Source organism: Dipteris shenzhenensis, chromosome 9 (genome assembly GCF_047967505.1).
Source record: "Dipteris shenzhenensis isolate YYH24624 ecotype China chromosome 9, Dip_SZ_1.0, whole genome shotgun sequence".
NCBI lineage: Eukaryota > Viridiplantae > Streptophyta > Polypodiopsida > Gleicheniales > Dipteridaceae > Dipteris > Dipteris shenzhenensis.
In genome coordinates, this window is record NC_141604.1 from 38,610,065 (window position 1) to 38,634,896 (window position 24,832).

General features: G+C 48.3%; 1 protein-coding gene across 5 annotated transcripts in view; it reads left to right on the forward strand.

Annotated features, from left to right (window-relative positions):
- LOC147898608 (3-hydroxyacyl-[acyl-carrier-protein] dehydratase FERN, mitochondrial-like) overlaps nucleotides 1-23,974 on the forward strand; it is a 67,265-nt gene extending 43,291 nt beyond the window's left edge. For 2 of the 5 annotated variants that reach the window (XM_087379371.1, XM_087379369.1), the window contains exon 4: nucleotides 22,909-23,974. In XM_087379371.1, the coding sequence (XP_087235497.1) occupies nucleotides 22,909-23,014 (106 nt within the window). In that variant the 3' untranslated portion in view covers nucleotides 23,015-23,974. The remainder of the gene's footprint in view (nucleotides 1-22,908) is intronic. The other 3 variants (XR_015541552.1, XR_015541553.1, XR_015541554.1) reach the window with 3 other exon arrangements.
- Nucleotides 23,975-24,832: the final 858 nt, after the last annotated feature.

Below are 24,832 nucleotides of genomic sequence, written 5' to 3' on the forward strand. Positions count from 1 at the left end.
GGGAAAAAAGAGAAAACCCCCATAAGTGTCTTGGGTTCCCTAGGGTAAGTTAAACGGTCCCGGAGGGAGCCGAGACCGGAGGGAGAGGGTCCCACTAAGCATAGCGCTTCCCCCGCCTACAGCAGGGAAGCGCTTTTGCATGCTCTGAAGGCTATCAAGAGCACGTTTCGTGCCGCTCTCTCCCTCCCCTCCCTGCCCTGCCGTGGCAGTTGCTTCATTCAGCTAGCATTGGTTTTGATGCTGAGAATCTATGTGTAACACGTACTAACCAGGGTAATTAACCCTTGAAGCTAAGGACTGTTGGTCTAACCTCGTACAAGTAGGGCTCTAGGTTAGGACTAGACGTATCTAAGGTCCATTTTAATCAAGGTCCATTTTAATCTAGGTGTACGGGTATTGTTTAACGGGGTGTTGGTAACAAGCCAGAGTTAGACTACAGCTATTCTAGGATAAGTATGGCTGATATAACTGTTGGCTTCTCTCAAATGATTGGGCCTGGGAACTGCTGAGTGTAGAGGATAGGCTTTGCTGGTCATGGCCGAATCTGGCTATGGCTGAAGGCTGGGAACAAATCCCACACATGCACTGTATATGGAGATGCTGAAGTGTCTATAGGGGCTCTTGGGAAAGGCTTGCTTGCTGCTGAGGATGGGGCGGAAATGCTGCATTGGAATGATGCCTTTAAATGGAGGCTTTGGTTGCCTTCTATAGGCTGGGCTGGCTCTAGATCTGTCTGACCTGTGATCCCACCAAGATGTCAGTCTGCTTCTGGATACAACATCTGGATCCTCAATGGAGAGGCTGGAACTGTTGACTTTAGAGGCTAGGGTTTGCTGTTCATGGCAGAATCTGGCTATGCCTCAAGGCTGGAACTGATCCTACACATATTAGAAAACAGAGGCGGAGCTTGCTTGCTGTAGCTAACACTCCCGCAGCAAAAGAATGTGTATAGAAACGTAGCTCAGGAACACACAGTGCTAAATTCAAATCTCACTCTTTTTCTTTGTGCACATAGAGACAGAGATAGATGCAGGCATAGATATTATTTCATGCACACTAGAGGAGAAACAGTAAACGTTTATTGCTCAAAACATCACACAAAAGCTGTGCTCAGTATGGGACCATCTAGCATGGGCCCTTGACACCTCAGAACTGTCTTCTACCTCTTTTTGGCACCTCCAAAACTTTGTGTGCCTGCATGCCGCTATGGAGCTTCAGTGGGCTTTGCCAGGCTCCTTGCTGCTATGCAGATCTTGGACCTCCTTGTTGCTCCTGTTTGCAGACACTCTATGGATCCCGGGCCTCCTTGCTGTTCCAAGGTGCAGCCAATACTGAGGCACTTGAATAGCATTGCAAGGTCCCCAATGGGGCCCTTATTCCCTCTGAACTGGCTGACCCATACAGGGTAAACCTAGCTAGCAGGCCACAAACTGGGCTGACTCAGTCTGTGATAACCAACCTGCAGCAGGCTTTTCACCTCCAAGATTGCCATGTGACAAGTGCTTGTCAGTCTTCACACCGTCTACAGTTTGCTGACTTGTTCAATGCATGTTGCACCTGTTGTACCACCCTGCATGGTGTGGGGGTTAAAGGTCACTGTGCCTTTACCCCGGTTATGTACAATACTCAAACACATATATAAATGAATGAAAAAGAAGATTAGGGTGGTCCTGCACCCACCAAAACTTGTGTGGCTCTCTGTTTCTCTCTCTCTCCTTCTTCTGTTCTTGCTTCCGTTGAGAGTCACCCAAATATACGCCCTTCTGAATTTTCCAACTCTGAAAGCCAAAAGTGGTGTGAAAACCAGCAGAGTTTCTCTGATTTTGAATTTTGTGAGCACTGTCTCTATGGGAAGCAGACTAAATCAGCCCTCCGTTGAGAGTCACCCAAATATATGCCCTTCTGAATTTTCCAACTCTGAAAGCCAAAAGTGGTGTGAAAACCAGCAGAGTTTCTCTGATTTTGAATGTTGTGAGCAATGTCTCTATGGGAAGCAGACTAAATCAGCCCATAAAAGAAGGGGAAAGAAAGAGTTTGAAAAGCTTGATTAGTGCATTCAAACGTATGTGGTCCCATGCCTACACGGTCATTAGGCGGGGCTGAATACTATGTGACATTCATTGATGATGCAACCAGGAAAGTGTGGGCTTATGCTATAGCTCGGAAGAGTGATGTGTTCCAGGTATTTCAGAAATGGCTGGCCTTGGTTGAGAATCAGTCAGGTAGAACGCTTAAATGCCTACGGACTGACAATGGTGGAGAGTATCTCTCTCATGACTTTCAGCATTTCTATGATACACGTGGGATTAAGAGGGAGCTCACATCCCCTCGTACTCCAGAGCAAAATTCAGTTGCAGAAAAGATGAACCGTACCATTCAAGAAAGGTTGCAATGCATGCTTTCCAATGCAAGTCTTTCTGGTGGTTTTTGGGCTGAGGCAATGAAGACTGCAGTGCATGTGATCAATAGATCACCTAGTAAGAGTTTGGATGGCGGTATTCCTGAAGAGGCATGGAGTGGCAAGAAGCCCTCTTACTCTCATTTGCGTATATTTGGGTGTGAGGCATATGCACATGTGCCAAAAGAGCTTCGAAAGAAGCTAGATCCTAAGTCTAGGAAATGCATCTTTCTGGGTTATGGTGAAAGTGGAGAGATGGGCTATCGTCTCTGGGATCCAGAAGCAAAGAAGATCATACGCAGCCATGATGTAGTCTTCAATGAGAAGAAGATGCATAAGACACCCATGAGGGATGTGGAAATGAGGAGAATCACTTTTCAGGATGTGAATCCACCTGCATATGTTGATAGACAGCAAGCTGTCCATGCACCAAATGTGCAAGAAATGGTACCACCAAGTACTCCCACATGTATACAATCAAGGGTAAATGATGGATTATCTATTGGTGGAAATGATGAGCCAAATGTGGCTGATATGTAGGTGGGACAGCAAGCTGAAATGCCCTTGAGAAGATCATCTAGAGTGTCTAGACCGCCTGATAGGTTTGTTCCAGGGGTAGACTATGTGATGCTTACTGATTGCGGGGAGCCTTCTTGGTACAGAGAGGCTATGATGCGCGAGGATCAATGCAAGTGGGAGTATGCTATGCAATCAGAGATGAGTTCACTTATGAAGAATAAGACTTGGGACTTGGTTTCTTTGCCACATGGAAAGAAAGCATTGCCATGTAAATGGGTCTACCAAATGAAGGTCACAGGTGACGATGTGCCTAGGTACAAGGCCCGTTTGGTCGCTAAAGGGTTCAAGCAAGAGAAGGGTGTGGACTTTGATGAGATATTCTCTCCGGTTGTGAAGATGACCACACTTAGATGCATGCTTGGACTAGTGGCATTAGAGGATATGGAGCTTATGCAGATGGATGTCAAGACATCTTTCTTGCATGGGGATTTGCATGAGGAAATTTACATGGTGCAGCCGGAAGGCTTTGAAGAAAAGAGCAAAGAGCATTTAGTTTGCAAGCTGAAGAAGAGTCTCTATGGTCTTAAGCAAGCGCCTAGAGAATGGTATCAGAAGTTTGATGCTTTCATTCGGTTCCAGGGTTTTAGAAGGAGTGAAATTAATCACTGCCTCTATACTAAAAGGGCTAAGGATAATAGCCTGATAATCCTAGCACTATATGTGGATGATATGCTATTGGCTAGCAAGAATACTTATGAGCTAGATGCATTAAAGGCCAAGTTGCATGAGGCCTTTGATATGAAGAATTTGGGACTTGCAGGTCATATTCTTGGTATGCGCATCACGCGTGATCGGAGTAGGAAACTCCTTTGGCTTTCACAAAAAGAGTATGTTACAAAAGTATTGCAGCGTTTCAATATGGAGGGGGGGAAGGCAGTGAGTACTCCATTGCCTCCATATGTGAAACTGAGTCACACAGATAGTTCCAAATCAGATGAGGAGAGGGCCATGATGGCCAAGGTTCCTTATGCATCAGCAGTTGGGAGTCTTATGTATGCTATGATAGCTACTAGACCAGACATTGCATTTGCAGTGGGAGTTGTTAGCCGGTATATGGCTAATCCAGGAAAGAGGCATTGGGAGGCAGTTAAGTGCATCATGAGATACATGAAGGGTACCAAGGAGATATGCATCTGCTTTGGTAGAGGAGACATACGTGTACTTGGGTACACAGATTCAGACTATGCAGGGCATGTGGATAGTAGGAGATCCACTTCTAGTTATGTGTTCACCTTTGCAGGTGGTGCAGTGTCGTGGATGTCTCGCGCACAGAAGTGCGTTGCTTTGTCTACCACAGAGGCTGAGTATGTTGCAGCCACAGAGGGTTGCAAGGAGGCTATATGGCTTGATCGGCTAGTGGGAGATTTGGGGATTCATACAGGTGTACCGACATTGCATAGTGATTCCACGGAATCCGGTCTTTCATGCAAAGACCAAACACATTGAGGTCAGGTACCATTTCATCAGGGAGGTACTTGAGGACAAGCGCATAGAGCTTGTCAAGGTTCATACAGATGATAACCCTGCAGATATGCTGACGAAGAGTCTACCTAGTCAGCGGTTTGAGTATTGTCGTGTATTGATGGGCATTGGATAGTATGCTCACTGGTTGTTCTCCCTTAAAGGCACATTGTCCTTTAAGTGGGAGGTTGTGGGGGTTAAAGGTCACTGTGCCTTTACCCCGGTTATGTACAATACTCAAACACATATATAAATGAATGAAAAAGAAGATTAGGGTGGTCTTGCACCCACCAAAACTTGTGTGGCTCTCTGTTTCTCTCTTTCTCCTTCTTCCGTTCTTGCTTCCGTTGAGAGCACTCTCACATGGCCATATGGCAGTCCCAAATTGACCCACCTTCTGCTCTAGTCATCTGTTACATATCCTGCAGCCTCCAGCTTGCTCCAGCTGCCTGCATACGCTGCTGTCGACTAGGTATAGGCGCATGAACGGTCTTGTATTGTTTTCCGTGCAGCCATACCAGTTCTGTACCAGCCTGGTATACTCTGCAGGTCCTACTACAGCACTTATGCATGCTGTCTACATGGCAGATTGCCTGTACTCTCCGATCTGCCCATGTGGCAATATTTAGTCCTGCCCACGTGGCCTCTCTCAGACCCAGAGTTTGCTGTTGGTAGAGTCCACCATGTCATCCTCATTTGGGGGCTCACAAGTGGGTCTGTGACCACAATAATCGCGACGCACACTTAACTAAAAACCACCCACTCGCCGATGCAAATGCTCCACCAGGTCCAGCTCCACTCAGGCAAGCCATCCCAGAACAGAGGTACAATCCTAGTAGAATATGGCACCACCATCCTCGATCGCGAACATGCTGGTATACTCAAGCAATCTTGTTACACAGATCATGCCCACCATCCACAACCAGTATACCACCTGAACAATGAGATTCTTGTGGGTGATCTATGTAGATTCCCATCGCCAAACGTGTCTCTCCTGAAATCTTTGACCATAGGCTCCAAATGACCTCACAACTAAGTAACCCACCAGCAACAATATACTCTCTCGATCTGTAGATGTCCCCGTCTCCACCGTAAAGGCTTCAACAGGTTCGCCCTTGACAGCCTCTGTTGCACAAGGCAAGAGCAAGGGCACGAGAAAGAGCAAGCGTGGCAATGGCAAGCCCAACAAGAAGAAAGATTAAAAAAATGATGATGTTGGGGACTGTTCTAGTGGAGGAAGCATGGAAACGAAGAAGTGCTTCATGTAGGACACTATGCAAGGGACTACAGAAAGAATAGGGCTGATCATCAGGAGCCCAAGCAAGAATCAAAGGAGTCAAAACCAGCAGCAAATGTTGTAACGACAATAGGAGAGATTTCTTGGTCATGACTCCGAGTGTTGCCACAATTAGGTGTGCAGATATAGGTGTAACTGTCCTTATGTCTGACATTGAGAGACGGTCTGATGAGCTAGAGGACAAGAGGCCTTTGTGAAGGTGGAGGACAACAATGGTTGCTCAGATGGCTGTTGAAAGAACAAGGCTTACACCGCTTACACAAGGGAGGTGTCTTGGGAAGGCTTCCAATAGCAAAATCAGAAGAGTAGAGGGACTGTGAACACATGGATGCTGTGGATGCCTCCGGAAGGCACCTAGTTGTTTTTAAAGTAGACAATCAAACAGGTGGATCCAACAGTATGTATATTCTTGCTCTGGGCTGTTATGTTCTAGCCGAGATAGCATGACCTCGGAAAGATCGGTGGGCATTTTCTCTTAGATGACCAACTTTTGTAATAGTTAATGTGCGTAATTGAAATGGTCAAGAGAAGTAACTGCCAAGGTTCTAGGTGAGGGTGATATGGCATTGACTAGGTAGTTCTAAGTGCTAAGGCCTAGGTGCACCTAAATGTGCAATAATGCCAAGGGGCAAGTGGTCTTAAATGTGCCCAAGAGAGAGGTAAAAAGGTGCACCAAGTGGAGAGACTAAAATGATGACATTTGGCAAGGAGAACTATCTAGGGAAATGAGGGTCTCGTGGATAAGCATGAGAAAAAAAAAGGAACGAAAAAATTCGAATATTTGTGATCCACGAGAGTCAGGCTGGGTGGAACAATTGAATGCCATCGCCCGTGATCTGTGTCAACGTAGAAATAGAGATTATGAGGAAGAGATAGTGTCTTTGATAGTTGGTATCAGAGCCTTGTTGAGAGAGCAAGGGACAAGTGACGGAGGCTGTGCGTGAAGGGACCAGGTGGACGGGCATTTTTGTTTGGTGTTCTGCTACGACAACTGGCGTAGGCGACGCACTGATCGCAGCGAGGCTCCGCAACGAAGTGTTGACTGTTCGTGGCTGGAGTTAGGGGTCCCGTAAGGTAGCGACGACAGTGGGGAAGTTAACCTTACGTGACGAAACGAGGCGGTGACGGAGCTGTTGGCGACGCCTGATCGATGGCGTTTCGGACTGTCAACGTAAAAGGCTAGCGGGGTGACCTGGGGGTCCCGTAGCGCGCTGACGCGCAATTGGCTTACGAAATCCGTGGGCGCTGGATTACTTCGATGGAGGTCGTCAACGATTGACGACGTTTTCTCAATTGGGACTGGAGCACAGTTGGACGAGGATCGACGGGGGAGTCAGAGACACGTGCAAATTTTGTTACGGTCACGGGATCTGGCCGCCTCTTTCGTTAACGCTAGTCGAACGACCAGGGAGCTCTCTTCGAACTTCATTACTTTTGTTTTGTTTTTTTTCCTTTCTCCTCGATTAGTCGGGCGATGCTTTGCTTTCATGGACGGATCTTGATGGCAATCAGCCTGCATGAGGCTTTAATGTTGTAGCAGGGACAGATTATGCCTGTGTGCTTTAGTCGGGATCAGATTGCAGGAAATTCCCTAGTATAGGGAAAAGCGCCGTTGGGTTTTAGAAAAGACTGGAAAAAAAAAAAAACCATTTTCCATTGTGAAACTATGGAGGCAGAAGGGCAGAATTCTAGGGTGAATCCTAGTGAGTCTAGAGTACAGTCTACACAACAGATGTCACATCATGCATCACCTACTTTGATCGGTAGGATTTCGATATTAGAAGATGCTTTACAGCAGATTATGAACCAGCAGCTTCAAGTGAATGCTGGTCAGAATGAGATTAGGGAGATGGTACAAGCCTTGTCGGCTGGACCGTCTAGAATTGATAAGGGCAAAGCTCCAGCAGAGCCAGAGCCCAGTATACATTTCTTAGAGCGCGCAAGGGTCAAAGTGCCTAATATCGCTAATTATAGACCGGAGAAGTACGCTGGTCGGATGACCGAGCGCAGCTCTGATGTGATCGAGGTTTGGTTACACAAGTCGGAAGAAGCCTTCGCCATTTGTGAAATTAGATCCGATCTAAAGAAAATCCGTGAGGCCACACACCTGTTTATTGAGGCAGCGGATAGATGGTGGATAAAGCAACAGAAGGATCAAGTTGCTCCTACCACCTGGGAAGGGTTTAAAGCTGAATTTAAGAAACACTTTCTTCCACCTGATGAAGAGTCCCGAGCTTGGGATGCTTATAGAAATCTTCGTCAGAGGAGTCTGTCGGTGGCAGAGTACACCCACAAATTCAGGGAATGTGTCATGAAAATAACAGACCCTCTCCCTATGTCGGTTCAGTTAAAAGACTATATCTATGGACTGAACGACAAAATCAAAATGGAAGTTCGGGCTAAATATGTGACTACATTAGATGAATCTATTGCAGTAGCCCTGAACTATGAGGATGCTAGGGGTAGATTTGGTGGATTTGTGCAGGCAGGGACTCAGTATGAGTATCCGAAAAAAGGGGGATTTCAGAGGAAATGGACTTCAAAGACAAGTGTCTCGCAGCCAAGTGGCCAAACCAAGCAGGTGAAGCCGGTTGAGGGACCAGTAAAAACAAGTACCACCGTTGGGGTGAAAAGGAAAATAACTCCAATGGCAGCCCGGGCTTGGTCAAAGTCCTCGTTGACCCCTGAACAAAAAGAAAAAGCTAGAAAAGAAGGATTGTGCTTCGGCTGCCTTCAGCGACATTAGTGGAAGGATTGTCCACTGAATAAAGACCGTCGCACGGCTAATATGATAATATCTGAATGCGACGTGGAAATGCAGGAGAGTCCCAATGCGGAACATATGCAGATGCAACTGGCGGGACCTTCTCAGAGGTTAGTACCTTGTTTGTTATGTGTATCTGTTGCTAAGTTAGTGACGAGTGCACCTGATAACATCCTATCTAAGCCCGCAGCAACGGGGTATACGGCCTTTAATGATACGGAGTTAATTAAAATGAAAGGGCAAGTGGCTAGTCATGATGTCATTGTGTTGTTTGACTCAGCGTCAACTCACAATGTGATTAACTCCAAGCTCGTGAAGAGGCTGAAATTAAAGACAAGTCCATCTGACTATGCATATACAGTCAGAATGGCAGATGGAAGTTCAACTGAAGTATGGGACCAAAGGGTTACCCAGTTGGAGCTTCGGATTCAGGACTATGCTGAGAAGCTTGATTTTGAAATGACCAAGCTTGCTCATGCAGATATAGCCCTGGGTATGGCGTGGCATTCTAGGAAGAATCCAGCCATTGATTGGAAAAAGCACGTATATCAATTCAAGATGAATGATGTGCTTTATGTCTTGCGAGGTGAAAAAGATATACCTCAGGGACCGTTGGTTTCCGTGATGTAAATCAGAAAAGCTCAAGTAGAGTTTTTATTCCTTTGCACAGCATCGGTAGAGCCAGTTGATGATTCTTCGGCTAGCACGGATGTTACGCAAAGTGGTGAGATGGCCAAGCTGGCTAATCTTATAACAGAGGAGTTCTCTGAATGTTTTAGGGATGAACTATCTTATGGGTTACCTCCAGAGCGGAAAGTTCAGCATAAGATTGAACTGATCCCGGGGGCAGAACCTGTAAATAGACCTCCCTATAGAATGAGTTTTACTGAAGAGGCGGAGGTGCGTAGACAACTGGAAGAATACCTCAAGTTGGGGCAGATTCAACCAAGTTTCTCACCTTTTGCTTCGCCAGTGATATTAAAGAAGAAAAAGGATGATACGTTTTGCCTCTGTATAGATTACAGAGCATTGAATAATATCACTGTTAAGCACAGGTATCCGATGGCTCGGATTGATGATTTGCTAGATGCATTACATGGAGCCGTGATTTTCAGCAAGATAGATCTTAAGTGCGGCTACCATCAAATCCGGATTAGAGCCGAGGATGTGCATAAAACCGCTTTCAGAAGCAGGTTTGGTCATTATGAGTTTTTGGTAATGCCCTTCGGACTTACCAATGCTCCAGCGACCTTCGTCATGCTTATGAACGATTTACTACGTTCGTATATCGGAAAGTTCGTAGTATATTTTATTGACGATATCTTGATATTCAGTAAAAGTGTTACTGAGCATCGTGAACACTTAAGAATAGTGTTCAGTACTTTGAGGAAAGCGAGTCTTTATGTGAATAAGAAGAAAACTATACTATGTATGGTTAGGCTTGAATATTTAGGGTTCATAATTACTCCACAGGGGGTAGAAATGGATCCGAAGAAAGTGGCTGCGATACTAACTTGGCCAATCCCTCAGAGTCTGACCGCGTTGCGATCATTCTTGGGATTTGTCCAGTTTTATAGAAGGCATATCAAAGGATATTCCGGAATAGTATCGCCATTGACTGATTTGACCTCGGATAAAGTATCTTTTATTTGGGGACAGAATCAACAAGAAAGTTTTAACACAATAAAACAAGCTGTGGTCTCAGGACCGGTGTTTAAAATAGTTGATCCTCAGAAACCGTTGTTCCTAGAAACCGATGCAAGTGGCATTGCGGTAGGAGCAGTTCTCCTTCAAGAGGGAAGGCCAGTAGCCTTTGAAAGCAAGAAGCTTTCTCCCTCTCAAAGGAATTGGCCAACTCATGAATTGGAGTTGTATGCTGTTATCCATGCTTTGAAAACATGGAGGCATTATTTGTATGGTTCAGAGTTTTATGTGGATGTGGATCATGATACTCTGAAACATTTTTGTAAACAACCTGACTTGAGGGGCCGCCAAGCTAGGTGGGCAGAGCTCATGCAGGAGTTTAATCTAACGATTCGGTACCGAAGAGGAAAAGACAATAAGGTTGCTGATGCGTTGTCTCGCATTATGCACAACCTGAGTTTCACGGTATTAGAGAGTGCTCTAATGATCGAGATCAGAGAAACTCAAAAGGTGGACGAGTTTGTCCAGAGCTTATGGCCTAAGGCTCATGTGTTAAAACCCGGGGAAAATGAAAAGGATGACCTGGCATCCAGAAAAGGCCAAACTTATGCAAGATATACCATAAGGGATGGTATGCTAGTTAGAAATGGCAAGGTTGTAGTACCTAGTCAGAATGATCTCAGGCAGAGAGTCATTCGACAATGCCATGATAGCCCGTGTGCGGGACATCCAGGAGTCGAGAAGACGTATGATCTCGTAAAGCGAGATTTCTTTTGGCCAAAGATGAAAAAACATATTCATGAATATGTGACACGGTGTTTCTCGTGTCAGGTAAGCAAGGCCGAGCGGGTGAAGCCACCCGGACTTTTACAGCCCTTGGAAATACCACTAAGTAAGTGGGAGAGCATTTCCATGGACTTTATTGTAGGGCTGCCTACGACACAAGGAGGGTATGATTCTATCCTTGTGGTGGTTGATCGTCTAACCAAGATGGCTCACTTCATTCCGACTAGAGAGTCTGTTAGTGCCCCGCAAGTGGCGGATCTGTTCATTAGACATATATTTCGTCTGCATGGATTGCCTAGATCCATAGTGTCAGACAGAGATGTCAGATTTACCGGTCATTTTTGGACAGCGGTATTTGAGACACTAAGGACTGAGTTGGGAATGAGTAGTGGGGATCATCCTGAGACGGATGGTCAAACGGAGAGAGTCAACCAGACTTTAGAGAACATGCTGAGGGCATATGTGTCATTGAGGCAACATACATGGGACAAGTGGTTGCCATTGTTGGAGTTTGCCTACAATGATAGAAAACATTCTTTTACCGGGTTCAGTCCGTTTGAACTGAACTATGGTTATAGACCAGCCAACCCGACTATAGTTGGAGTACCTCAGAAAGTGCCTAGTGCCGCGAACTTTGTAGTTCAGATGCGGGAAATGCTAGCACTTGCGAGAGCTAATATCCGCCAGGCTATGGATAGAGCCAAGGTGTATGCGGATGAAAACCGGTCTATAAGAGTATTTAAGGAAGGAGAAAAAGTTTTTCTTAGAGTTCCTTCGCACTCGAAGTCGTTAACTTCAGGGGAGTGTGCTAAGTTATCACCTCGATACTGTGGGCCGTGGTTAATTCTAAAGAGAATAGGCAGTGTAGCCTATAAATTAGAATTGCCACAGGGGTGTAAGGTGCACCCGGTTTTTCATGTTTCGCGCTTAAAGAAATTTTTGCATACAGGTGACTCACTAATTGAAGGTGTGGTTTTGTTTCAGGAGATAGAGGATATTGCAAGGCGCAAGCCAACAAGAATCCTGGACCGAGGAACAATGCAAATACGAAATCGGAAGATACCCACGGTATTGGTTGCATGGCATGGTCAGCCTCTATCGGAAGCTACCTGGGAATCCGTATACCAGTTACGGAGAGTGTTCCCAGATTTTATCATCGAGGACGCTGATGCTTGAAGAGGGAAGGAATGTTATGCTCTAGCCGAGATAGCTGACCTCGGAAAGATCGGTGGGCATTTTCTCTTAGAAGACCAACTTTTGTAATAGTTAATGTGCGTAATTGAAATGGTCAAGAGAAGTAACTGCCAAGGTCCTAGGTGAGGGTGATATGGCATTGACTAGGTAGTTCTGAGTGCTAAGGCCTAGGTGCACCTAAATGTGCAATAATGCCAAGGGGCAAGTGGTCTTAAATGTGCCCAAGAGAGAGGTAAAAAGGTGCACCAAGTGGAGAGACTAAAATGATGACATTTGGCAAGGAGAACTATCTAGGGAAATGAGGGTCTCGTGGATAAGCATGAGAAAAAAAAAGGAACGAAAAAATTCGAATATCTGTGATCCACGAGAGTCAGGCTGGGTGGAACAATTGAATGCCATCGCCCGTGATCTGTGTCAACGTAGAAATAGAGATTATGAGGAAGAGATAGTGTCTTTGATATGGGCAAAGTGTTTGCGTTGTGTTTCTCAGGTGCCAAGTAAATCAAAGGGTGAAAACCTTCCTTTTTTGCGCAAAAAGTAGTGCTAGTTATATTACTTGAAAGCGAGAGTACAAGAAGGCCTGAAGGCCAGCGGGCTGTAATCACAAAACGGATTGAGCCCGAGAAGTCAAAAAGCTAAATACAAGCCTCCTAGGGCATAATCATCGGAGAGTGGACAAACAGCCACGGTGGAGGGGCGTAATGCCACTGAAGACTCTGAGTGGAGTGCTGGAAGAATAGCTCCCGGTGGTCCCAGTCGCGAAGGAAACGTCGTCTCTTTTCCTTCCCCGCCCGGGATTCTCCCTGAATCTGATCCCACTGACCCTTGAGCGTGTGAATGATCGTGCTCCAGATATCTGCGAGGGTCTGGGTGGTAGAAGAAGTCTGAGCTCCTACAGTCTGCGCGCATGTGGAAGTCCAGATATGCCAGCCTGTGATGCTCCCTATGATCTCCCAAACTGGGTGCCGAGGCGTCGCTCCTGCATCTGTCTCTGTCAAATGCCACGGGAAGCTGTCCATGTATGCCCAAGTGGCCTGCGTGATGAAAAAGACGGGATCCTGTCTAGAGAACTCATAGGCCAAGTGATGTCTCGGCTCAGTGCTGCACCAACAAACGGCTCCCCAAGTGATCGGTCCTAGCTCGGGTGTAGCCCTAGCTAAGATCCCCATGATTCCCTTCCAAACCGTCTGCGCGTGTGAGCAGCTCCAAAGGCAATGCTTCAAGGACGACTCCTCCTGAAGACACATCTGACAATGCCCCTCCTGCCCCATCTCTCTCAGCCAGCTACCAACTGGAAGCCCCTTGTGTGCCACCATCCAAAGGAAGTAGGAGATCTTCCTCGGACGCCAACTGGCCCAAAGAGTCTTCCAGAAGGTGCGAAGAAAGACCAAGGATATCCCCTGGGCATACCACCTATGTGCCTGTGTGGCTAGCCCACGCTGGAGAGCCCTAAGAGCACGCCGGCCCGTGCGTGTACTGTAAGAAAAGAAGGGGGTAGAGGTCTCTGAGGTCTCCGACGGTGGCCAAAGCCACTCCCTGGGTTCCACTCCACCTCTGACAAGGAACGGCCCTCCCATATCCACAGTCTCCAATCCTGGTCCTGCATAATCAGGGGGTCTATATGCCAAGTCTTCCCTTGCAGCCCTACAATGCGAAGGCGCTGCCAGGGAAGCTGGGGGTCGATCACGGCCTCTCTGCTCTGTAGGCGACTGTCATCAGTGATGGAGAAGAAATGTACCGAAGAATCCGAGAAGAGGCCTGCCACCACCAAAGGAATGCCTCGTGGAGTGAACTGTCCTAGCCACCTCTCATCTCTTGAGAAAAGCTGTCCGATGCCTACGGGAATCCTCCAACATGCAGGGATGGCAGCATCAATCTCCGCTCGCCGAGCCTGGATCCCACGTGCCGTACCTACTGCTGCTGCCAGCTCGCCTGGGCTCATCCTACTGTAGACGTCTCTCCAAACCCGGAACGAGCGTGCGGGCCCATGCGCCCAGAGTGCCCAAGGGATATGGGATCTCTCTCCAAGCTGACGACCTGTATCATTTGTCACCTGGCTGCTCCAGATCAAGGGCTGTCTGTCTGTCTCCTCTCGGCAGCTAGGGGGAACCTGAGAAAGGCTGTGTCGCAGCTTCCTCCATACCGAGATGAGGCTACGGAGGAAAGGGGAACGGGGCTGAGTCAAAGGAGCTGAAGTGAAGATCCATCTAATGGAAGGCTGCCAAACACCCCCTCTCTGGGGAGTACACCCACTGAGACCATGCTGTAGCAAGAGCTTCCACGTCTGTCCTCCTGGGGTCAGACCGCGAATGACTAGCTTGCCAAGAAGTGCCTGACTTTGCAGCTCTGGATCTATAATGCCAAGGCCGCCCTCTGCCTGGGGAAGAATGACCGTCTGCCAAGCGACCCTAGCTCTGGTGGTGCGGAACCGTCTGAACCTGACTATAGGAAGTTCCGCACCAATCTCCTCAGCTGGGCTATACAAGACCTCGAAAAACACCAACAAGAGGCCACATACCAAGCAGTGGCAAGAAGGACCTGGTTGACCACAAGGGCCCTGCCTGCCAAGGAAAGCCGAGCCGTGCTCCTGAAAGCAAGCTTCCGTCGTATGGAGGCTAGGACCGGCAAGAACTGCTGAGCCGGTGTGATGTCCAGGCCTACCTGGAGTCCCAGGTAACGTGTCGTCTGTCCTCTAGGGATCCAGCGAAACCCCAAGAAAATACCCCACTGTGAGCTGGCTCCCGGATCTGTAAGAAAACCAACTGACTTATGCCAGTTGATTTTCGCCCCAGCCGCAAGGCAAAAAATCTCTAGGGATAGTCTCACTCGCTCTAGTGACTCGACATCATCCTGCACATATAGAGTTGTGTCGTCTGCATACTCGGAGTCCAACAACTCGGCATCCTCTCGAATAGGAAGACGCATCCCGCGAAGACCAGTGGTACGAGCTCGAAGGAAGTGTGTCATGGCCTCCGCAAAAAAAAGGAAAAGGTAAGGCGCTAATGGACAGCCCTGTCGCACCGAGCGCTCGAGTGTGAATCTCTCCCCCATCCTGCCGCTATTGATAACTCGACTGGAGGCCGATCTATAAAGGCTAGCAATACCTCTGATCCACTCGTCCGGGAAACCGAACCGAGCGAGTGTACCTTCCAAGAAGGACCAGTCTACCCTGTCGTACGCCTTCTCAAAGTCGAGAAGGAGTATGGCAAGGTGCTGGCCACTGTGCTGGGCCCATTCCGTCGCCTCTGAGAAAGTGAAGATGTTGTCCAAGATGCTGCGATCTTGGACAAAACCAGTTTGGGTGTCATGAATCAAGTCGTGTAGCAGGGGGCGGATGCAACTGCTGATCATCTTGGCGAGGATTTTGTAGGCGGTCGGAAGGAGGGTGATTGGGCGCCAATGTCGGATTTCCTGGCGGTCCCCCCCTTTGGGGATGAGGCAAATCAGACCTGTCGCAAGGCTCTCTGGCATCTGCCCATTGGAGAAGATGTGCTAGAAGGCTGCGAGCAAGGGTCGGTGGATCTGCTCCCAAAAGGTGGTGAAGAAAGCTCTAGAGAGGCCATCCTCACCTGGGCATTTCTGCCCATTAATAGCACTCACCACATCCTGCAACTCCGCAACAGTGAAAGGAGCGAGAAGGGTGTCGCTCATGCTGGGCTGCACGAGTCTCGGTATAGACCTCCACACCTCCTCTCTGCAAATGCGGCCATGAGGGTCTGGGGGCTACTGCTGGAATAATGATCTGTAAAAGTCTGTCGCCAAGTCCCGGACCTCATCTGGATCTGTCCTGACACTACCATCTTGCGTCCTAAGGGAACGGAGCTGCTCCCCTGCTGACCTCTGTCCATGAGTCCTAAAGAACTCGCTGCACATCCTGTCGCCTTCCCTAGCCCAGAAGGACTTGGAAGCATGAAATGAAAACTCTGATCGACGCTGGGTAATCTCCTCTAGCATGGCTCGGGCCCGAACCTCCTGCTGTCTGAGCTCCTCAGAGCCAGGAGAGGACTGCTGCATCCTCTGAATCGAGGCGAGATCACGTCTGAGACCCCTCTCCCGTGCCCAACACCGTTGTCTGATCTGAATCGCCTCCTGCTGGCAAATGCGGCTAGACTCAGCAAGCGCCTGAACTACCTGTGCTGCCAAATCCCTGGTGGGGTCCCACTCCTGCTCCCAAAGGTCCACTATCCTGCTGTAAACCGCTGCTCTGGTGTAGATGGAATCTGGGATCCGGCATGAGCGTGGAGGTGAGGACTGAGAGGCCGAGTCCAGGACTAGGATGACTGGGGCATGGTCTGAAAGTGTCGTCCCTGGAACCACTCCTGACTCTCCTCCTCTGCCAAGCGCCCAATCACTAACATAAAAACGGTCCAGCCGCTCCAGGAGTCTGCCTTCCTCCCTCCTGTAGCCCCAAGAGAAGTCCAGACTCCCAGGCCATCTGCGAAAGGATGGCTCCCTCCAGCTGTCCCGACCTCCCACTGCAAAGAGGAAGGAGTCCCAATCTGCCTGCTCTGCCTGAGCTATACTGAGGAACTCTGGGCCCCTTCCCTGCTGATCCTCTAAGGTCTCAAGGTTGTTGAAGTCCCCTCCTACAATCCAAGATTCCATCTCTGGCAACAGGTCTGTCAAGGATCTCCAAAAAACGGATCTACGTCTGAGATCAGTCGGTGCGTAGATATTGAGGATACCGATGCGGGATCTCTCAATATGCAGGCCCACCCAAAGCGCACGTCCTGGGATCAAAGTGCCAAAACCAAACACATGCTGAACTAGAGAAGCGTCGATGGAGGTGCAGACACCCCCGCTTCTCCCCTGCTCGCCAATCGAAGGTTCCCAGTAAGTGTGGGAGCGTCCTGTGAGGACCTTCCCACAAATACTGGTCTGTGATGCCGAAAGCTTGTGTTCCTGTAGTAGGAGCACATCTACCTTTCCCACCAAGGCTGGCTGGAGCTCCTGTCTAAGCACCATCTTCCTGGGGCCACGGGTGCCTGATGAGTGGAACCCGTTAACGTTCCAAGAGATAATGCGTAAACTCATGAGGAGGGAAGGTGGGCCACAAACAGCTGTCTGCTTGCGGTCGAGGTCGAAGTGGTCGGGGGATGTCCTGTGTGGAGGCGGAGGCGCTTCTGTGAAGGTTTCGAAGGGGATGTCGGATCATCGGACCCATCCTCTAAAACCTTCAGCAGAGGGGAAAGGCCCTTCGTCCCGTGGTGGTAAGCTCTCTCTAACCAGCTCGACGCCTCTGCCAGGGAGATGTCGTAGAAACCCGCAACCTCTGAAGTCCTCCAGGGACGAAGCCCATCCGCGTAGGCCCACTCCAGCGGTGGCCTAATAATGACCAAGAGTCGGAAACGTTTGGCACTGTGGCGCCAACGCAGACGAACATCACCCTCCCGCCACTGCTGCTGAAGAAGCTCCGCTGCTCTGCTACCAATCCAGTCCTGCACCTGCTCCTGGGTCTGGTCTCGTATCGTCTCCCAAACATTTTCATTCGTCCATTGCTCACTCCCTTCACTGGAGATAGTGAAGGAATAGCTAGGACCATCGTGCGGAGCCAGAATGGACACCTTACCCTCCGCCCCCTTGCGGAGGAAGAAGATGCTGATGTCTAGGCATGCGGGAAAGGAGCCAATACCTGCTGCATCCAAGTAGTCCCAAGGACCTGCTCGGTAGAACTCCAATGGAAGAGCTCTAGGAGCAGCCCTTGGGCTTGGGGATGAAGATGAGGAGTCTGAACCGGAGGGAGGGGAGCTGGCCACCTGTGGGGAAGAGCCTCTCCCCGTCGTCGGGCCCGGAGGGATGGACGAGGATGAGGTCTGTGCTGGCTTCGGGGCTGCAGGTGGTGTAGGTGGAGGAGGGGGGGGGGATTCCTTCTGTATCTGCTCGAGGAAGAGAGAGGCGCAGAAGCCACTGGTGCGGGAGGGGAACCTGGAGGGGGTGGGGGTCGGAGAATCGAGGAGGAGGGGGGAGGGCGGGATGAGGGCTGAGGGGGAGGCTGGCTGACCTTCTCCTTACCCTTCTCCTTCCCCTTACCGGGCTGCTGATGGGTAGGGATCATCTGAGGGGGCTCTTGCTGTGGTTGGGAAGGTTTTTTGGAGCCTGCTTTGTTGCCCTTCCGTTTTCGTTTGACTTCCGTCCAGCCTTCCCCTTCGGGAGGGGATGTCGCTGATTGGAGCGGAGTATCCTGAACTGCCTGACTGGGGGTCTTCTGAGGTTCTGTATCCGTGAAGCGAGGACATGAGCGAGCCTGGTGCCTGAAGCCGTGGCATCTCAGACACTGGTTTGGGCGACCAGTGACTAGAATGCGCTGTGTCACCACACCTGTGTCTGTCTCTATCTCGAACTCCGAGGGGATGCTCTGCGGATCAAGGACTGCCACTTTGACACGTGGCACCCCTTGGGCTGCCACCGCATCAATGTAGGTGTCGTGCATAGGCCAACCAAAGTGCGCCCCTAGGTCCTTGATGATCGGGCGAAGCTCGGTTGCGAGACCTGGGAAGACAAGGGTAACTAGGTGTAGAGGAATACGAAAGCGGGCGTCGAAGTCCGCTACACTGAAGCCCCTGTACCAAGGGACCATGAGAATGATCTTCCCACCCACAGAGGTAGGGGATCGTCTGACCATGTCGCTCGCAGCCTGTGTTGAGGAGAGCTTAAGCCAGAAAATGCCACGTCCCATGAGTGCAACCTCCTCAATGTGACTGTCCTCGAGGTAGAGGGTGGACTACTGCAACCAGTCCCTGATGTCTGCTCGTGAAGGGGAGTAGCCAATGACCCTCCCATAAACTGATGTCTGGGAGAAGTCCGTGGCGGCCTGCTTCACCAAGGAGACCTGGTGCTCTGTCAAAGTGATGCGATAGGCTGATGGAGGGGGGGGGTCTGTCTGGGCCACCGGTTCCGGGCACGTAGCCGCCATATCGCTTGACTAACTGCGAACTCCCAAGGTGGGGAAGGAAAGGAAGATGAAGGGGGAGGAATGGGAAGCGAAGCGCGAGCGGAGAGGGTAGGTGAAGTGAAGTGAAGTGAAGTGAGGTGAGGTGAGGTGAGGTGAGGTGAGGTGAGGTGAGGTGAGGGGAGGTGAGGTGAGGTGAGGGTAGGGTGAGGTGAGTGGAAAGGGAGGGGAGGTGAAGTGAGGTGAGGTGAAAAAAAAAAAAAACAAAAGTGAGGTGAGGGGAGGTGAGGTGAGGCGAGGTGAGGTGAGGCGAGGGTAGGGTGAGGTGAGTGGAAAGGACGTCGGGTGAGGTGAGAGGAGAGGGAGTGAGTTGGGCTGAGCGGCGAGGGTGGGGGCGAGGAGCGGGCGGGTGAGGCGGGTGGGTGGGGAAGCGAGGAGCGGAAGGGGGTGGGGAGTGTGGAGCAGGCGGGTGGGTGGGGAGAGTGGAGCGGAAAGGGGGTGGGGAGCGTGGAGCGGAGCGGGTGAGCGGGAGGGTGGGGGCGTGGAGCGGAGAGGGTGGGGAGCGACGAGCGGAGGGGTTGTGAGGAGTGGGGGAGGGGAGCGTGGCGGAAATAAGGAGTGTGGAGGAGAGGGGGTGGCTGGCTGCGCGGCAGCAGCTAGTGGAAGGAGGGGGAGGGGCCGCGCAGACGGCGAGGGGGAGGTAGACGGGGAGCGACGGGGAGGGAGGGAGCTCGCAGGTGAAGATATGATGTGGTTGTGTATACACCAAACAAGGAATCGTTTGGGGTGAAAACCTTCCTAGCAGACGACAGCGGAAGTCTTGGTTGCTAGACATCAATGTTTGCTGCATCCTCATCATAGATTCTTGCCCTAGCTTCCTCCTATACCAACATGGCTTCTGGGTCCTCAAAGGTGAGCACCCTTGATGTTATGCCGATTACAAATGTCTTGAATCTCTTTGGCAACATGTTGAGCATGAGCATCGTCAACTAAACTGGGTCCACCTCATGACCCAACTGCTCCGAGTTGATCTCTCAATACTCTCAATTTTGTGAGGTAGTCCCGCACAGTCACCCTCTTCCATGCTCAAGGTGAATAATTGATTCTTAAGGTTTAGGATCCTTGACGTATTATTCATTTCATACAAGTCCTTCAAGATTTCCCATGCTTCCTTCGAAGTAACCGCGAATTGAATGTGCGGAATCACTCCGTCTACTGTTGTTCCGATGAGAATTGACAGCGCTTCAGCATCCTTCTCTTCCTACTCCTACCTTGTCTTGGTCATCTTGTTTTGTTACTGAGCCTATCACATCCACTTTGTTTTTAGATCCTCTCTCATCGTTATCTTCGGCAACTTGCCACCAGGTGGCTTCTCAGCTTTTCCAGGTAGGGTAGTCTGCTTCTCCAAAATTTGGAATTGGCGGATGTGCTGCCATCTGAACTGAAGTTCTTGGAATAAACTCGAGACAGATGCAACTGACACAACAACAAGCAATCCCTCACTAGGACACACCTGTTTGACTCTTGGTCATCTTCCTTTTTGCAAAGGTACCTGTCCCTCAGACATAGGAGATGATTATTGGTCATCTTCCTTCTTGCAAAGGTACCTGTCCCTCAGACATAGGAGATGATTATTACAAGCTCAAACTGAGATCTCCTTCCAAAGGCTCTCACTTCTAAGCTCCATGTACTTGTGGTTCCATAGGGCTATGATACCATGTTAGAAATCAGAGCCAGAGGTTGCTTGCTGTAGCCAACATTCCCACACCGGGAGAATGTGTACAGAAATGTAGCCTAAGAAACACACAGTGCTCAATTCAAGTCTTCTCTTTTTCTTTGTGCACACAGATGTAGATAGACATAGATGCAGACATGGATATTGAACCATGCACTGTAGAGTACAAACATAAACATGTATTGCTCCAAAGATGGACAAAAAATCACACAAAAGGTATGCTTAGTGTGCCACCATCTAGCAGACAGGGCATTGCCTAGATGTAAATCCCTTGCACTTCATAACTGTTTCTACCTCCTTCTGGCACCTCCAAAGCTGTCAGCCTGTGTGCCCCTATGAAGCTTCAATGTCTCAAATACCGCTTTGCCAAACATCCTTGCTGCTATGCACTGCAGCCAATGGTGAGGTACTGTATACATGCTGATTGAGGACCCCCTTGCTGCTCCTGTCTAATCTATGAGGTATTGTTGTGCGTCAGCACACTGTCTGCACTGACCCGACTGCTCCCAGCAGTCTGTCAACTATGTCCAATGCATGCTATACCTATTATGCTCCCTTGTGTGGTCATATGGCTGTCCAGATTGACCTGCCTTCTGCTCCAGTCAGACGGTGCTTGAGCTTACCCACAAGGAGAGTAGCCAGTCTATGATGACCTAACACCAACCTCTATCTTATCACACGTGGCAGGATTTGATGGATGCAAAGTTAGCCAGAGATGAGATATGGTGGTATGAGCCAAAGAGAGAAAAGGCCTTCAAGTCGAGTGCCTACTATTCAATCCACAGCATACAGCAGTCCAATACAGCAAGTATTTAGAAAGGGTCTGCAGACCCACCCTCTGCCATGCAGGCAGCATGCATAGTTGCTGCAGCAGGACCAGAAAGGATACGAGTGGCTGGAGCAGGCTGGAGGCTGCAGGATATGCAGCACACCGAGACCTTACTTTATCCTGCACTGTAATGGCATGGTCTCACCAACTGACTATTGCACTGTGGTCTGCAAGCCAGGTGCTCCAAGAACACCATAACTCGGTAACAATTGAGGTCCACTTCTTTGCCATCCAATTGACGTAGGGCTCAACATCCTTTGCTGCTTAACATGTTTAATATAATTGCAGCCAGTCAACACCAGAGAAGCAGCACAAGATGTTGAGCCCGAACGCATTGTGAAGCAAAGCACCTTTACTGACATTCTGTGGGGAATTTTGCAACCACATGTTCATTAAGCAAATCCACCGAACTGCCACAATAAAAAAGAATAATGACTTTATGTCCTATTACTTTGTCCATAACACATAGGGTGCAATCTCTGCTTCTACTAGAGGGGAGTGCCCTCTACGTGAGTTAACTAGGAGGCTGACCTGGGGTTGAAGTGCGTCAGTTCCCTCACCACTTGGTTGACCAGACATTTGGCACTTTTGGGTCAGCCAGGGCTAACTGGGGCAGACCGAGAACTCAGCCAACCTGAGGCCAAGTAACAGATGACATGCAGCTCACATGCCATAAGCAACTTGTCATTAAATGTGAAGACACATGGTAGGATACCAAACACTGGTGCTCTAGATTAAGGCATAGATCTAGCTCATCTGAATGTGTGGCATGCCTCTGCCTATGGCTGATCTTTGAATCAGCCTGGTTGTCTGAGAATCTGTCCTGGCATAGAGCCTTACATATTAGAGGGTGGAGCATTGATATTTAACAATATATAATAGCACACCAGGCGTACTTCAATCGTGCAAATCTTGACTCAAAGGAATCAAAGCAAGCGAACATGAGAACAAAATAAGAAAGACACAATGACAAGGCAGTCTATGGCCACCCATAAAATGATCAGCAGGATTTTCAAATTTCAATCTCATCTATTTAAGGTCCACAAAAGGCTTGAATTTTAGCATAACTTCACAATGTAAATTAATCCTCACCCAAATCAAGTGTTGCGAAGGGACTCAACATATACAAGACGCTAATCAACGCACTGCTCTGCCATTCAGTGAGTTTGACCATTGTTAAGTATGACAGTAATACTAGTCTATTTTACAATCACCTTTATTTTTTGTAGCCTTTATGAAGAAGTGATGTAGTACAAATGCTATTAGCTTGCATTTTTGAAACTAATTTTCAGAGCTGCTAATTTGCATCATATTGGCTTGTCCTTGTGACAGGGTTGAGTTCTCAACATCTTGTTGGTTAAAAGACGAGAAGATTCTTGTTGTGGAGGGGACTGCCGTTGCATTGTTGAAAAGCTTGTGCGGGAGTGATCAGAAGTAAATTGTTATGGATTTTGTCAGATGGTTGACTGATGAAGTTCAATATGAAACTACTGGCCAAAATCTTTTGCTCATATTCTCAATGGACCGGGTATTTTGTGCAGGCCAAAATATCAGCTGCATTCATTTGTCGATAGAAATTGTTAAGCAATGATATTAATCATGAATGATATGAGGACTTCGAAGCAATGCAATTGCAGGTTCTCCTTTAGGCTTTCACAGTGCATTGAACCTGCCTCAAGCTGCCTGAAAGATGGCCAAATTTAACATCTTTTCCAACATATGATTCCCTTTTGATGACAAACATACGGCACACTAGAAAACAAAGACCAGATTCAACGCTGAATAAAAAAGTGAAGAGTACATTTTGTTCGTTTTCTTCTTCATCTTGGAGGCTCTTCATGTCATTGTGTGTACAATCCATGAACAACAAGTGGACCAAGCATATATATGTGACAAGCACCTACCTTTCGACACTCAGGACAGGAGTGCAAATGACATAATAGACAATGTAAGTGCCCATGGCAGCAATTGTTGGTTGGTCTTTTCAGATAGGACTGCGACTGTTTTATTAAAGCTTAAATTTCAGATGTCTGCGTGGGAGAGATTCACCATGCACATATGCATAAAGAGGAACTAGTACACACAAAATAGCTCACAAAATGAAGACAATAGGGGGTGAACAGAAGGAGATCGCATAGAAGCTGCCCCAACGCAGGCTGAATACAAGAGCAACAAGTGTTGATGTGCTCCTGCAAGCCGTCAGACTTAAGTAAATAGCTACACAACTCATAGATGACTGGCGTGGGGGAAGAAGCCCCGAGACTGGTGATTGAGAGCTGACATGGTTTGGCCGCATGGTTCCCATAGTGTCTCCAACCAGGCCAGCTTGGGGTTACTTTGAGCTGGCTAGGGTGGATTTCCGACCAATTTTAGAGTCATATGGGGCCCTATGGATTGAGCAACTGATGTCCAATCTCTAGACAAGAGGTGACAATAGCATGCTATCACTTCAGGTGCAAAAGTACAAAGGATGTAACAAATACTGAAAGACAAGTCACAGTAAATGACACATTTACAAGGATATTAGCACAAAATCATGGAATATTAGCATAAAGTAAGCTAGGTGGACAAATGAACATGGTCAAACAATAACCAAACTAAAAGTACTTTTTTATGTGTATCTATTGGTGCATTCTAAACTTATATGCTTTAAACTTTTATAGAAAATATGTTTGATTTGTTTATAATGTCTATCTATTGATGCCTTCTAGACTTCTATGCTATAAACTTTAATAGAAAATATGTTTGATTTGTTTATTGTGTCAAGTTGAGTGCCTTAATTTTATCATGAATCAGCACATCATGATCATTTGAGAAGTGTAGTGTGGATGGATCTAATTAGGCAAGGAACTCTATGACATAGAACATTGACTCTTTTTTTAAAACGTTGACTTGTACACAACTGCCCTTCTATTCTACATTCCTCGGTCCACACCTTTGTCTTACAAATGACTTTCGCACGTGAACATGAAGTTTCCAAGAAGAACATGCATCAACTTTGTACAATCCTTGTTAGCTCCACAATAAGTGGATAACAAGATACAAATGAGGTATATTCATAATACTTGTTAAAAAAGCTACCTCAATCAAATAAACTTTCTCAATGGCATGAATTCTCATCTTTGGGGGTGATACTTTTATGTACAAATTGTAAGCCAATAACAAATAGAACCACACCTTGTGAAAGAGCACAACTTGTTAATGACATCCGTAACACCTTCCATCATTGAAAGTGATAGTGCTATCAAAACCATGT